Below are 15,105 nucleotides of genomic sequence, written 5' to 3' on the forward strand. Positions count from 1 at the left end.
GGATTAATTTATGTTAAAGTTAAGCTAAACTGCAACATCAATGCTTGCTGTACACCACCAAATATTGCCATATAAATGCAAATGAATTGCATCTTACACATACTTAATTTTTTGAAAGAGACCATGTCAAAAGTAAAGTACCAACTGCAGGAGCAGTTTCTTCCTCATTTATCCACACCCAGGAACATCGGTATTTACTGCTGATTTCAATTCTGCATGTTCAGGCATTGGCATCTTGTGTGCACAATTGGCTGGGAGGTGTGGGGAGGGGGGGGGGTTGCTGGAAGGCATTGACCTTTTCTGCCTGCGGTGACCCAGAGTTCACAAGCAACTAGGGGGCAGAGGTTGGAAGGTGTGGAGCCTTTCTGCCTACAGTGATTCAGAGTCCCTCCATAGTCTCTGGAAATCTGTTAAATTTATACATTTCTGTAAACTCTGTGTTAATACCCAAGTTTTAAGGTATCCTTAGCTTTTATGTACAGAATTTCTCCAAGAGAAGTTGTAAAATTTCAGCCTGCCCTTGATGGATGAGGTTTCCCTTAAAGTCTATAAATGTGGCGAATGCTGCTATATTACCCAAATCCAACAGTAATCTGAAGTAATCTCTTATTTGACAGCTCCATCATGTCAATCATTATGGTGCAACTGGGAAGTTGAAATGCTTGATGTGTAGGCTCAAACTCCAGTCTTCCTCTAATGTCCTGTTCACCCAGATTCCCCAGTTTAGGTTAACACTGGATTTGGAAGTCACATCATCATCATATGATTTAATGTACTAATGCACAAAAATGCTATGTAACCTAAACAATACTGAGGTAGGCATCTTGAAGGTCAATATTACTCCAGAAAAAATATAAAAGCGTAATAGAAAGTGTGCCCTGTAATACTTTTCACACAGAAAACATAAATATTTTAAATAGTCATGAAAATTTTAATTGAATGAATTATGAAAATAAGAACTAGTAGAAGCAGAGAACTGAACATTTTTAGAATCGAGATTCTTCAAATAAGAATCCTACTCCGCTCTGATTATAACACTCTCTGAACACTGTTCCTGAAATCCTGTGAACAAATTTTAAGGTATCAAACAGAACAATCTTTCTTACCAAATGAAAAGCTGCAATCATAAGCAGTAAAGAAGCTAGTGAGTGTTTTTTTTAAACAGTACCAAACACATATTGCAAACTGATCAGGTAGTCTAGATCTTTGTAAACCAGTCACGTACTTTAAACCTCAGTGAACTGCTCACTGTGCTTCAAATCTTTAATGTGTTCTGCCACAGAGTCTCAAAGCAATAAAATACCAGCAGTGGAGTCATTGGATGCAGGAGGTGTGAATAACAGAAAATATTATCACACACTGTTCTTGCATGTGGCACTCTTAGTTCCTGTGTAGCTGAAATCGCCAACAAATTTCCATGGCTCAGTAGCAATTTATTCAATATGAAAAAAAATTAGAAAATTTATATAAAATGGTTCATAGTCCATAGCTTGCTTTGCCCAAAGGTTCAAAGAAAGCATTTTGAGTGCAATGGATGTAAACCCTCCCAGCAGAAACCACAAAAGCTGTTATTTTGTTTCTTCAGAGTAAGAGTTTCAGGTTATCATTTTCAAGATGTAGAGGATTCCAATATTGTCAATAGTCACAAAGGTCTTGAAGTCAGATGAAACATGTATGGACTTCAAGTTTGTCCCATTAGTGTAGAATGTCTGTAGAGATTCTCCAGTATTCATATCCCACCACTGTAAAAGAAAAATGTTATTGTAGATTTTACTATTCATTACTATCATCCAATGCTATCTCCACCTATCTAAACTGGAAAATTTTTGTCCATTTTGAAGTCAATCTCTCTCTGACATTGACAAACTGAGGTAAAAGGCTAAATTCTACAGACCATAATGGTCTTACATCTCCCTGTGCAGTTGGCAGTCCATAGTGCACCATGAAGCAAGAAGAAAACTAACTTCATTTGTAGCCACTTGCCAAAAACAAAGGTTCACCGTTAGGTTTTAAGAATCTCAATATGTTAACATGCCAAAGTAAACATCCTTACAGCACATACCCTGTCAAGTTCCCTCAAAATATATATTTAAAGTTCAGAAAATATGGGCCTAATTGACTCGATCTTTCCTCATGATGCGACTCATCAACCCAGAAAGTTGTCTAACAAAACACTCATTTCAAGGTACAATTTAGGGACAGGCAATAAATGTTGGCCTTGCCAACAGTATACACAGGAACACATACTCTAATCCGCAACAGAAAATGCTGGAAATACTCAGCAAGTCAGGCTGCATCTGTGGGAAGAGAACTACAGACCCTTCTCAGAACTGAGCAGGAGACAAAAGAAGCTTGTAAAGCTACAGGGAGGGTGGGAGAGGGGGATGTCATTGGTAGGATGAAACCTGGGTGAAGGATCTCGGCCCGAAACGTCGACTGTTCATTTCCCTCCGCAGATGCTGCCTTGCCTGCTGAGTTGCTCCAGCATTTTGTGCGTGTTGTGCCATTTTTCCAGGATCTGCAGTCTCTCTTGTGTCTTCATTGATATCTGAATCATCCTTCCTAATTCAGAGGTCGGGATGGCTGAGTGAGTATCAATACTTCCCTTTAACTGTTCAAATATGTGTCTGATTACAGAATGGAATGATTGTGAATTGAGAAGTAGGTTTCAGCAGAGGTTTGCAAATCCAAATAACTGTTGTCAATTTCTGTTCACTTCTGAATGCCTGTACATTAATTTAGAACAATTTCTTACTGAGTTGCCGATCTCATTCGGACAGTGAGATGGGTATTCTCAAGGTTCCGGCCGAAGGATAATGCTGGTGCAGATTAGATACAGTTTTGGCCTTAAACTGATCATATCAGACCTGACGAGGGAATACTTGATGCAGAGTCCAGAAGCAAACTGTGTGTAACGTTATTACATTATAAACTGCTTCAAAAAAAGGGAACCTGTGTGTCAATTTCACAATTTAGAAAAAGGCCAGTTATGCAAAATTGCAAATACCAGAGATTTTAAGATTCCTTTTATTTTAAAGGATAACAAAATGGGTTAATTATGAAGTGCCTTTTTCACTGTCATTATTTATAACTGCCTGATCTAATCAAAGACTACTGAGTTCCAGCAAGTAATAGGAATGTTAGCTTCCTGTCCAGTGATCGGTATTTCAAATTAGTCATGGTTCTCATTACCTTATTTTGTAACTTGCATAACTGTAATGAGTATAGAAATGCCACAAAGGTAGCTGATACAGCTTCAAATTACAATCAATTTAATTCCAACAACTGAGCTTTATTGGAAATCCAAAAACTGCAGATGTTACAAATCTGAAATAAAGTCAGGGAGCTTCTGTGGAATGAGAAACAAGTTAATGTTAGAGCAATGAGACCCCTCATCACAAGATCAGTAAACTGATTGAACCTTTCGGTTCTAACGCTTTCTGTTTTCATAAAATGACTTAGACATTCTTAACACTAGCAAAATCAAGTGTGACACCTTTAATGCCGTCCCTTTCCATGATGGATTTTTCAAAATTTACAGCCTCTTTAGTATAGGAGAGAACTGCAGCATAATTGATGTCATAAGTTAGTCAGACCTACTGAACCGCATTAACATTAATGTTCTATAAGGACAGACTCCTTCAATCTAAATATCATTTATCCAGAGAAGACAGAATCATCCTCTCAGAGGAAAAACTAACTGCTCTACATGTCAGAATAGCCTAAGTAGCTCATCAAAAAATATGCCAAACTGAATCTGTCAAAACTCAGAAACTTAGCCATTATTTCTAGAAACTCAAACCTCGGGTTATTTCAGCTGTACAGTTTTCTACAATGGTCGTTGTCACATATTGTGTTCCAATTGATGCATTAATATTTGAGTGAAATTTCCTATTTAGCTGAATGGGGTTTCAAAAGGAAAACATTGCCTGCGGTGTGGAACCAACATACTTAGTAGATCTTAAAGATTTTTCCTGATGGCAAACGCTTGGCCAGTTATTCATCATCGGTTACCTTGTACTGAAATACATTAACATGCTGACCACAGAATGGGAGACATATTGAGAGAGGTTTCACCCTCCCTATGAAACACCTTTTCAGTATTATTCCAACATCTGGAAAAGCCAGAGGGATCAGTAATCATCATAATTTAACAAATTAAGAAACTGCACTGTCTGCAAGAAATATTTAAACTCAAACATTACTAAAATCCATTAATTATTGCAATATATCAAAATCTTCCAGTTAAAACGTGACCAAAAGATTTCTTTGCTGACTACTGTGCTTTCTCTTGACTAAAGTCAGTGTCAGCAGAAACAACCGTGGTATGAAAAGAACATCAGAAATGAAACACGGAAAATGAAAGCAAGCTATGGGCCAGTTAAGGGATCATTTCAGTACACTTCCTGGACCTCAAGATCTATTATCATGCAACAATTAATGTATTACTGTATCCCAAATAATAACATTCTATTGGACCTTTCCCATAGTACAGGCAACCTCTGCGTTACAGGGGTGGGAGGACACTCATTCCTACAAAAAAAAAGCCTCTGTCGCGATTTTCCATTACACAAAACCACATCATTTGTGCAAGTGTCAAGAAATGAGTTGAAAAAACATTGTTTATTTATTAACTTTTTTCACATCAATTCCGTGAGAGTGAACTTTATTCTATATCTCAGATTTTTGGGTAGTGATTTGTAAATTCTGTAAGGATGAACTTTGGTAACTTGAACTATGACACGGGTCATCTGTATTCTTTTAGACCACTTGGATTGAATTTTGTAGAATTCTACAGATGAAACTCTAAACAACTAAATTAAAGGAGGTAGTTTTGACCACACAAAATTAGAGTGCAAGCCTACCATATAAAATGGATTACCGTTGCTATAAATACCAGATAATCCCAATTGTTTATAACTATATGGGATTTTAGGTGTTGTTTCAATGTTTTCAGATTAGATTTGGCAACTTCATCCAACTTCCTGTACCCTATGATACAGGCAATTGCTGCTATCTCTGCTCAACTGTTCTTTCTTGCTTACAGAGTCAGGGAGTTGTACAGGACAGAAATGGGCCCTTTGGCCCATCACATTCAGGGTGACCTTTTTGCCCATTTACAGTAAAACCATTTGCTCGCTTTAGGTCTGTATTCTTCTATTCCTTGCCTGCTTAAGTGCCTGAATAGATGTCTCTTAAACATACTGATTGCATCTGATTCCATCATCTCCTTTAGCAGTGAATTCCAGTTGTTAACCACTCTCTGTGTAAAAAAAAATTTCCTTCATATCCCTTTTAAAACTCATTCCTCTCACCTTATATCTACTGCCCCCTTATTTCTGACACCCCTACCATTGGAAAAGATTTGACCATCTACGCCATTTATGCCTCTTATAATTTAATATATGTCTATCAGGTCACCACTCAGCCTCCCTCATTGTAAGGAAAACAAGCCCACTCTCTCCAACACAACTGTATCCTTCCTACAGTGTGACAACCAGAACTGCATACCTAACCTTTAATAATCTCTGCCCCAACCTATGAAGGCAAGAATACCATAAGCCTTCTTCACCATCCCATCTGCCTGTGTTGTCACTTTCAGGGAACTATAGTCTTGAACCCCAAGGTCCCTCTGTTCAGCAATGTTCCTTCGTACCCTACCGTTTACTGTATAGATCCTACCCCATTTGACTTCAAAAATGCATCACCTCACACTTTAAATGAAATTCAATCTGCCATTGTTCCAGCCAACTATCTGATCTATATCCTGCTGTAGCAGTAGACAACCTTCCTCATTATCTACATCACTACCCTTTCATGTCATCCACAAGCTTACTAATCATACCTACAACATTCACATCCAAGTCATTACTTTATTTATTGCAAAGAACAAGGATCCGAACACTGACCCCTGCTGTACACCACTGATAACAGACTTCCAATGGGAAAAGCATCCTTTCACCACCACCTTCTGCCTTTTATCACCGATTTTGGATCTAATTTATCAACTTGCCTTGGGTCCCATATGCTTTAACCTTCTGGACCAGCCGACGATGCAGGCTCTTGTCAAATTCCTTGCTAAAGTCCATATAGACAACATCTATCGCCCCGCCTTCTTTACTCTTATGCTGAAAACTGAACTTGTACGATAAAAAGTGCTTTGTTGCTTCACCAGCACTGATAGACTATCTGATCTGAAATTCCTGGCTTTTGCGATCTCTTCTAAGTATTTGATCTGCTGTATGGGCATCTGAATTTATTTTACGTTTGGAAATATAGCTGTAGGGAACTTAGTGTTTCAATTTTCACTTTCTTCAATAATGTTTGATATTCTTTTCTAAAACCTCACTTTTTTTCTGAAAATTACTAATATTCTCTTGCAGGAGGAAGCACTGTTGACTCTGTTGTAACAGGGCAACCCTTACCACAAAATACCACATTTTATTTATATCAGAAGAGGTACAATGTTACAGTCAATGGATTACACTGCAGTACAAGTAGATACTAGACAAGGTGAGTCAACTTTGTGTAGATCATTTTGATGACCTTACTGAACTTGACTACATCAAATTTCAGTTTTACTATAGCTTCTTTAGAGGGTCAACTGGGTTATTTAGAGACCCTTACAAATTTTTCCACAAAATTTTGAAATCTTCTACAATAGTGACTCATCATAATTGAGTCCGTAAATACTATATTAGACATTAAAATATCATGTTGTAACTGCATCCTGCTTAACTGAGGGCCAGTCTTTCAATGTTACAAAGTGGATGCATTATTACAAGTCTACCTTATACTTTTAAAGTCTGAATCCTTTAGTTTAAAGCAGGCAAGTTAAAAGACAATTTGGAAACCTCAATCTCAGTTCCTGATGCCTCTGAAAGTTGATCCCTTGATGTATGCTCCATGTTGACCCAGTCTATAGATTTCAATTTGTCTTTAATGCTGCGGCTTCTTTTATATATCATGTAAATCATATTTAAGATGATTTTGAATTATTTTGTCTGGATTTAATACTGATGTCCTATTCAGTGTTTCTGCCACCGAGGTTACATTTGCAGGACAGCAGGGATGGGAAATACAGATTAAAATTTGATCACTGTTGCACAGTAGATCAAGCAGCATTTTCACAGAAAGACATGAACATTTCAATTAATGACTTTTATCAGTGGAAGGGCTGTAATATGCCTCAAAACTTTGCCGAGCTTCATGGAACAGTGCAAAAGGAAGAGGGCACCAAGGTCAGAGTAGGAATGGGACAGAGAATTGACACATCAGACAATTAACACATGTGCAGAGAAAAGAAGTGTCCTGCAACATGGACTTTTGATCTAAAATAAAACAGAAAATTCTGGAAATGGTAGGCAGGCCAAACAGTATTAGCAGAGAGACAAACAGAGTTTCTTTTTCAGGTCAGTGACCTTCAGGACTGCAGGGTTTGTTCTTCTCATGGGGAAGTCACATCAAATGCAGGATAAACTGAAACTACTGCCTCAGTTACCACTTGGGATCTGTTCCTGAGAATAAAAGTGTTAATCGAATTGGCTCCAGTAGTGATCATTTTGCTCTGTGTTTATACCTGCCTCTATCACCTCCCCTGGTAGTTTGTTCCATATACTAACCACCTTCTTTGTGTGTGTGTGTGTGTGTGTGTGGGGGGGGGGGCGGAATCTTGCCCCTCAGATATCGTTTAAGTATTTCCCCTTTACCTTCATCATACTTCCTCTAGTTTTAGACTCCCTATTCTTACCCCTATTATCTACGCCACTTGTAATTTTAGAAACTTCATCTTCCTGCGCTCCAGTGAGAACAATCACAGCTTATCCAGTCTCTGCTTGTAATTAAAGCTCTCCATTCCAGGCAACATCTTAATGAATCACTTCTGCACTCATTCTAAGTGCTTCCACATCCTTTCTCTGATATGGTGACCAGAACTCCACACCATATTCTACGTATGGTCTAACCAATGTTTTGTACAGCTGCAACATGATGTCCCAACTCTTCCACTCAATGCCTTGAACTATGAAGGCAAATGAGCTGAATGCCTTCTTCACCATCCTATTTAACTGCATTGCCATTTTCAAGGAGCTATGAACTCGCACCCCAAAATCTCTCTGTATATTAACACTTCTAAGGTCCCTGTCATTCCGTACATATATCCAGCCAGTATTAGACAAAATGAATTATTAGTGGTGAGCAAATGTGAACAATACGGCCACATTCATCCAGCTGATAAGCTGGTGATTTCTGACAGTTTCATTCTTTTTTTCATGTATTAATGCATCAGTACTCTGTGAAGTGGTGCTAAGTAGGCTACCGCTGTACAAGTCAAAAGATGCTTCCAACCTAGCACAGACATTAACATTTTGTTCCTCTTTTTTCCCCTCTTCTTGCATGCTTTCTTTCCCTTCCTTCAGGTGCTGTCTAACTGATGTCTGCACTTCACAGTTTGCAGTATTTTGGCCATGTAAAAAAAATTGTTGTTTGAATATTATAGATATATATCAGAAGGGATACTACATTACAAATTAATGGATTGCACTGCAATACAAGTAGATACTCGACAAGGTAAGTCAACTTTGGAGCATGAGAATCACTTACTGGAATGACTAATGCCATTGAACCAGAGAAGGTAACTGTCAGCAGGTTCCATATTCGTAACCTATTTCTAACAGCTTTCTTCATACATAGCATAACAGTATAACACTTATATTATGAAGCTTTATTATGCATTTAGCATATACCTTTCAACTGTAAAATGGCTAAAAAGCATTTCAGCTGTTAAAATTTTCAATACAATTGTCCATGGCACTGAAGAGTCAAGCCAATGTTTTTACTTCAATTGAAAAAGGGGCGATGCTAAAATACTTCTGACCCCATTTTAATATCATTCTATCAGTTTTAATTTTTATGTAATGTTCTCATTTATTATTCAGTTCCTTTAGTATGATACGTTAATCTGAGAAGTGGAGTACAGTTCTTTAAAGTTTTGCTGGATGCAAAATTGAGGTACTGTAGCTCTACCACTGGGGAGAGACCAAAATAACAGTGTGACATGTTTACATTGGCAATTTCCATCGGAAATGTGGCCAACAGAAGTTATTGCAGGGAAATTCCAGGAAATGTGAAAATTAGATGAACATAGAAAGTGCATGCTGATGTAGAATTTTTAGAATATGTTATAGAACTTCCTTTAAAAATACTAGAACTAACTTTTTAAAATGGGATGGAGAAACTAGGTATTGTGACATTACTTTAACTATAGCAAATCTTATCTTCTTGAAAATGTTCTCACTAGCAACAGATGTACAGTACATGCAAATAAGTCACATTATTCCCTTCCTAACAGTAACGTATGAGCAGTGAACCCATGCTAACAAAAGCAATATTTCTTGATTGACAGCATTTGCCAGGCTGACAGTCTCCTTATATTGTCGTGAACTTGACAAAACTAAGAATTGCCATAAAAAGTGCCATTGAACTTGTTCTGACGCGTTCCTTTCTGGCAACTACAGGAAATAGCTCCAATGTGAGACATTTTACAGCAGGCAATCTCTTAAAGTGATGGGTCTTAAACTGTGGACTGAAAAATGGATGAAATCAGTAGATTAGCAACATTCACAACTACCAAACCACAAGACAAAAATTGATTTAAGCATATCGCTAAAGGCATGGAAGATTACACGAGCTATCATAGAATTGATTGATATGCCTCTTGCATCTCTAGAGAAAAATAATCAATACATAAGTTTTAAAAGGCTGATATGTTCACGTCAGGTCTTTTTATACACTTTCTGAGTAGATTCCAGGCTTAGTGAAGACTACTGTAACATCTGTGAAATTGGAAGCATAATATTCAAACATTATATTGAATGTGAAAAATATCGATGTTTAAAAATCAAAAGACAAAGGCATTGATTGTATGAAGTGACTTAGAAAGTTTGCAATATTACTCAAAGAGATAAGATATGTTTCATCGGTGACACAGAAAGAAAAGAACAAAAGCAATAATTAGTAGCATTTAAGTTCATGAGCTGTGTTATACCTCTATACTCACTTTATCTGTCCCCTTCATTACTGGTTTATTTCGTACTAAACAATCACTTGGCTAATAAATGGCTAATTTGGTTGCAGACCAACAATACTGGGCACTGGCTTGCCTCTCCTTTACAATGAGACGTACAACAACTTTGTGCTTGTATATTACTAAAATGTATATAGTTATGAAACAACAAAATTGGAAAAGCATAAAGAATCTGAAAATGCCTAGATTTTAGTATCAGCTTTATGAGGAGTAGATGCACTAGATCAGACATAAAATTAAAAGGAATAAGGTATTTTCACAAAATGGAAACCAAATAACTTATTCACACTTAGAAATCATTTTCATATTTATCCCCTGGCCTGCAATTGCAATTATGGCTTGAAGACTGAGAATCATTCAAGTCTATTTATTTTAAGATGGCATTTATGATCATGTGTAATTTATACTTCAAACTAAATTTACTTGCTTTCTTGCAAATGAAGGAAATCTTATAAAACTTAATGACTGAAATAAGCTATAAACACAAAGTATGTATTTTAAAAAATCATATAATGATCATTCATAAATATTTATGCCTCATAATCTTTACATCGATTACAGATATTCTGACCTTAAACAAAACACACAGGAATAGGGAAACTACTCATTCCCTGGAAACAAAGAAACTGAATGAGGACTAAACAGTCTTGGTGTGTGTAATATAAAACACAAAGATCAAAATTCGAAACCTGATAATGCCATAAGTTTGAAAAGAAAGTATTGGGAGTTAATTTCCCAAGTAACAGAAATAAAAAGCAAGCAGGAACCCCAATCTTCTGCTTTGAAATCTCACAGATCAGTTCAGATCTAGTGGCTTTCGCACATAGCTGGGTGGAGGCTCAGGGAAACCAGCAGGGCAGTACAGACTCTTCAAATTCTCCAGGCTGAGATATCTGCCCACTGAGCCCGGCACAAGTCCAATGGGCCTGTGAAACCAAGAAATGACTCTGGAGAGAAAAGTAAGCGTAAGCTAATGTCCTTTCCTATTCAATTCAGTTTATTTAAATGTACTTAATTGATTTAATCACATGCAAGTGTTTTCCATTTTAATTTTATTTTATAACTTTAGATTTCTTAATAACACTCTAATTCAATGGTGCTTGTTTTTGGATATATGACAGCCAGCGAGCCTGGAGATAGATCCTCATCAGCGCTCTTGGGAATCCAGGAAGCAGGATATGCCACTTACATTAGAAAGCCCCTACATTACACTGGAAGCCACACTCCCAGCAAAAGACTTAAGACAAGGGAAGACAAGGGACTTGTTGCAAGTAAGAACATGCCCCAAGGTCAAGTGACTGACAAGCTCGGGTGGCTAGCAAGTCGAGCCCAATAAGTCCCCACCCCAAATATTTAACATAACCTGGTTATACCACATTGAATATTGCAAGCAAATGTGCTTTCCGTACTGCATAAAGGATAATGAATGACTGGAAAAAATGCAGAAAGATTTGTAAGGAAACCTCGAGCTGAGAAGGGGCAAATGTTAAAAAACTGAGCAAGCAATGGCTCCTTCCTCTGTAAAACAGAAGATTAAGAGACCTGATAGAGACTTTTAGAATTATCAAGCAATTTGATGGGTAGCTATGGTGAAATTGTTCCCACTGATGGATGAGTCCAGACCAGGAGACATAAATATCAGACAGTTACTGATAGGATAAACATAGGACAGACCTGTTAACATCACATGGAGCAGTTAAAGGAGTGAAACAGAGTTAATGCCAATTTGAAAGAAGAGACTGGGAGACGGGCAGGGAAAAGATTATTAAAGTGGGAGGAGACATGATTAGGGAAAACACCAACATTAATCAGTTGAGCTGAGTGACCTGTTCCTGTGTGGTCAGTTCTGTCATCCCATACAACCCAAAGCACAAAACTTTGAAGCTTGCATATTCAACCGCTGTTTCCGGGGTTTTACTGTGAGAAAACTGGCTACAACAGACTGAAAGTAATTTCTAAAGCAATGCCATATATCAAAGCATCTGCTTTTCGAAGGATGCACTCTGTATGCTCTTAGTAGATTTTGCACTATTTATTAACTACATGTTTTATCTTTCTTAAACCTCACCATATTTTAGATAACAGTAACTGGGGAGGTAAAATATCATTCAAGATGCCTCAGGGAATAAAAAAACCTTGATTTGCATCACTTCTGTATCAGACCCAAAATTAAATCAATGTTTATCAAGCAATAGTTATATGCAGGGATTAGTGACAACAAATAAAGAACTACCACAAGTTAAAAATAAGTTGGTGAATGAAGGGTCCTTGGCTGAATAGCTTCAAACTGACATACAAGTGTACCAACTAAGTAGCATCAATTGCATCATCCAAAAAAACTGCTCACAATAAAGTCACAGCAAGACATAAGCAACCCTTCTTTGTAACTGATGCCACTGGTTGAGACAGACTCAAAACAGGGGTCTCTAGGATGCTGTGAAATGAACAATTATTTTCTTTCATGTTGCAGGTTTAATCCCTGGTGCAGAACAGGTGGCTCTGAACCAAAGCATGAATGGTATGGCTGCCTCCTTAGGCTTTCAGAATGTGGGTTCCTGCTGCTGAAAATGATGTGGTACACATTAGGTGAAAACAGAAACGCTCACAGCTGCTGTGACCCTGTGGTTGAATAGCTTGCCTGATCAATAACCTTCACATAATAAAGGAAAAACTGCTTGGGCAAGACACTAAAATGCAGTAAGAATTAAATTTCAGGATGAGTCACGATACAAATAAATGGTTATACCAATGTTCACTTCTAGCTGTTTTCCAGGACTATGCCTTCTGCCTTGCTTCTGCAAAGATACCAGAATACAACAAAACAATAAAGTCTCAAAGAGACTCAAAGACTGGAGCAAAATGTCTAACAGCTTGAAACACAATCATTGATAAAACAATTGTGTAAAATTTTGGTTCATGTTGTTTCATGTTTATACTACATCAAGACTATGATAACAAAACTAAGGTCAAGATCAGAGAGATAAGGAATTAATGAATGAGTTTACAATTTTTTATGAAGAGGCATATTTGAAGACTGAGACATTGCGTCTTTAAAGCTACATGGAATGCTTGAAAAAATTTCACATCCATTACTTATAACCGAGAACTAGTTTCTATGTGTCCCAGTGCAATACTAAATATAAATCATTAATTAGAGGTGACTTGGTTTTGCAATTTTACAGAAAAAATTGTGCCTGTTAAATTGAGGGAAAACAGTGCAGAGAAATGGAATATTCTCTTGTCAGTCCACAATACATCTTGCTGTGTGCTGTCCCCTGTATTGGCTTATTTGAAAAGCTAAAAGAATCTGCTACACAATGTGATAAAAGAAACAAAGACTTTACCAATAAGCTTTCTGGACTGGGTTATACGTGAAGCCTGCACAATTGTATGTGAACAAGGCCCTAAATAGGGTAAAACTGTGCTTTCAACAGAAATGCAGATGTACCTTTCCAAGCTAATATAGCTTTAAGAAGTTAGCTTACATTTTATGAAACAATAATATCAAATTCAAATTACTGCTTCATTCTGTATCATATCACTGCACATGCTCAAAAGTTGCTGCCTATTAAGACTTAAATACATTTTGGTAAATCCACATTTAAGAACTACTGCAATAGACACAACCAGTAGAGAACGCAAACAGTTCAATCATTAATGTTCACTAGGGTACAAAAAGCTTAGGAAATCATTCCACCTGACGTACTACCCTATAAACAAATGCTCCTTTGAAACAGTATCCGAACAAATGCTATGCTGAGTCATAATGTGATGTACATCATAAAACATATTCTGATCATCTATTTAAAGCATCAGAGCGAGAAAAAAATACATTCAGCCTGTCCAATCCATTCTGGTTTGCAGCAGTCCCACTTCTCTCTTCATTCCTAGTAGCCCAGAAACTTGTTCTCTCTCATATTTTCAAGATAATATAAAAAGGTTCAATATAACCAACTTCAGTAACAGAAGACAGAGATCATCAGAATTGGACGCAGGAGATATTGTGGCAAATAACACCCCTTTAAAAAGAAATCCAAAATTGTGATCTATTGAAGATGACAACATGGTTCTGCATTGATACAACACTTTGGGCTCTTGTAGGCTTCAATAATTAGTGCAGCATCATTTTTAAATAATGTTTTCATGCACACAAATCTGGTTTCATGACAACTATTATCCATTCACTATCAAATATCATTGGTAGATCATTGTTCACCAAAGGTCACATAGAACATAAAACAGTACTGCACAGGAACAGGCCCTTTGACCCACGATGTTGTGCTGAACTAATTAAACACCTATTCTGTCTACACAATGTCCATATCCCTCCATTTCCTGCACATCCACGTGCCTATCTAAGAGCCTCTTGAACGCCTCTATCGCATTTGTCTGCAGCACCACCCCTGACAACGCATTTCAGTCTGTGTGGAAAAAAAAACTTACCCCACACATCTCCTTTGAACTTTGCCCCCTCACCTTAAATGAATGCCCTCTAGAATTAGACATTTCGACCCTGGGAAAAAGATATCAGCTGTCTACCTCTGCTTCTCATAATCTTATAAACCTCAATCAGATCTCCCCTCAGCCTCTGCAGCTCCAGAGAAAACAACCCAAGTTTGTCCAACTGCTCTTTATAGAACATGCCCTCTAATCCAGGCAGCATCCTGATAAACCTCTTCTGCGTGCTCTCCAGAGCTTCCACATCCTTCCTACAATGGGGTGACCAGAATTAATGCAATACTCCAAATGCAACCTAACTTATAAAGCTGCAACATAACTTCCTGACTCTTGAACTCGATGCCTCAACTAATAAAGGCAGGCATGCCATTCGCCTTCTTTACAACCCTATCAACCTGTGCAGCCACTTTCAGGGAGCTATGGACTTGGACCCCAAGATCCCTCTGTACATATTGAGTGAAAAATTGCTTGGAAATGCTGGGGGTAGGTCCACGTGGGACAGCAAGGGTTTCTCAGTGTAATTTAAACTTCTTATGCAAATATTTAAGTCTTTTTTAGATCAT

The 15,105-nt window shown here is 37.6% G+C and overlaps 1 protein-coding gene across 4 annotated transcripts in view; it reads right to left on the bottom strand.

Annotated features, from left to right (window-relative positions):
• Positions 1–914: 914 nt before the first annotated feature.
• Positions 915–15,105, bottom strand: part of apaf1 (apoptotic peptidase activating factor 1) — a 179,356-nt gene continuing 165,165 nt past the window's right edge. For 2 of the 4 annotated variants that reach the window (XM_052033698.1, XM_052033700.1), the window contains one exon: positions 915–1,742. In XM_052033698.1, coding sequence (XP_051889658.1) covers positions 1,596–1,742 — 147 coding nt within the window. In that variant the 3' untranslated portion in view covers positions 915–1,595. The remainder of the gene's footprint in view (positions 1,743–15,105) is intronic. The other 2 variants (XM_052033699.1, XM_052033697.1) reach the window with 1 other exon arrangement.

Source organism: Pristis pectinata, chromosome 19 (assembly GCF_009764475.1).
Source record: "Pristis pectinata isolate sPriPec2 chromosome 19, sPriPec2.1.pri, whole genome shotgun sequence".
In the NCBI taxonomy this organism is placed as follows: Eukaryota; Metazoa; Chordata; class Chondrichthyes; order Rhinopristiformes; family Pristidae; genus Pristis; species Pristis pectinata.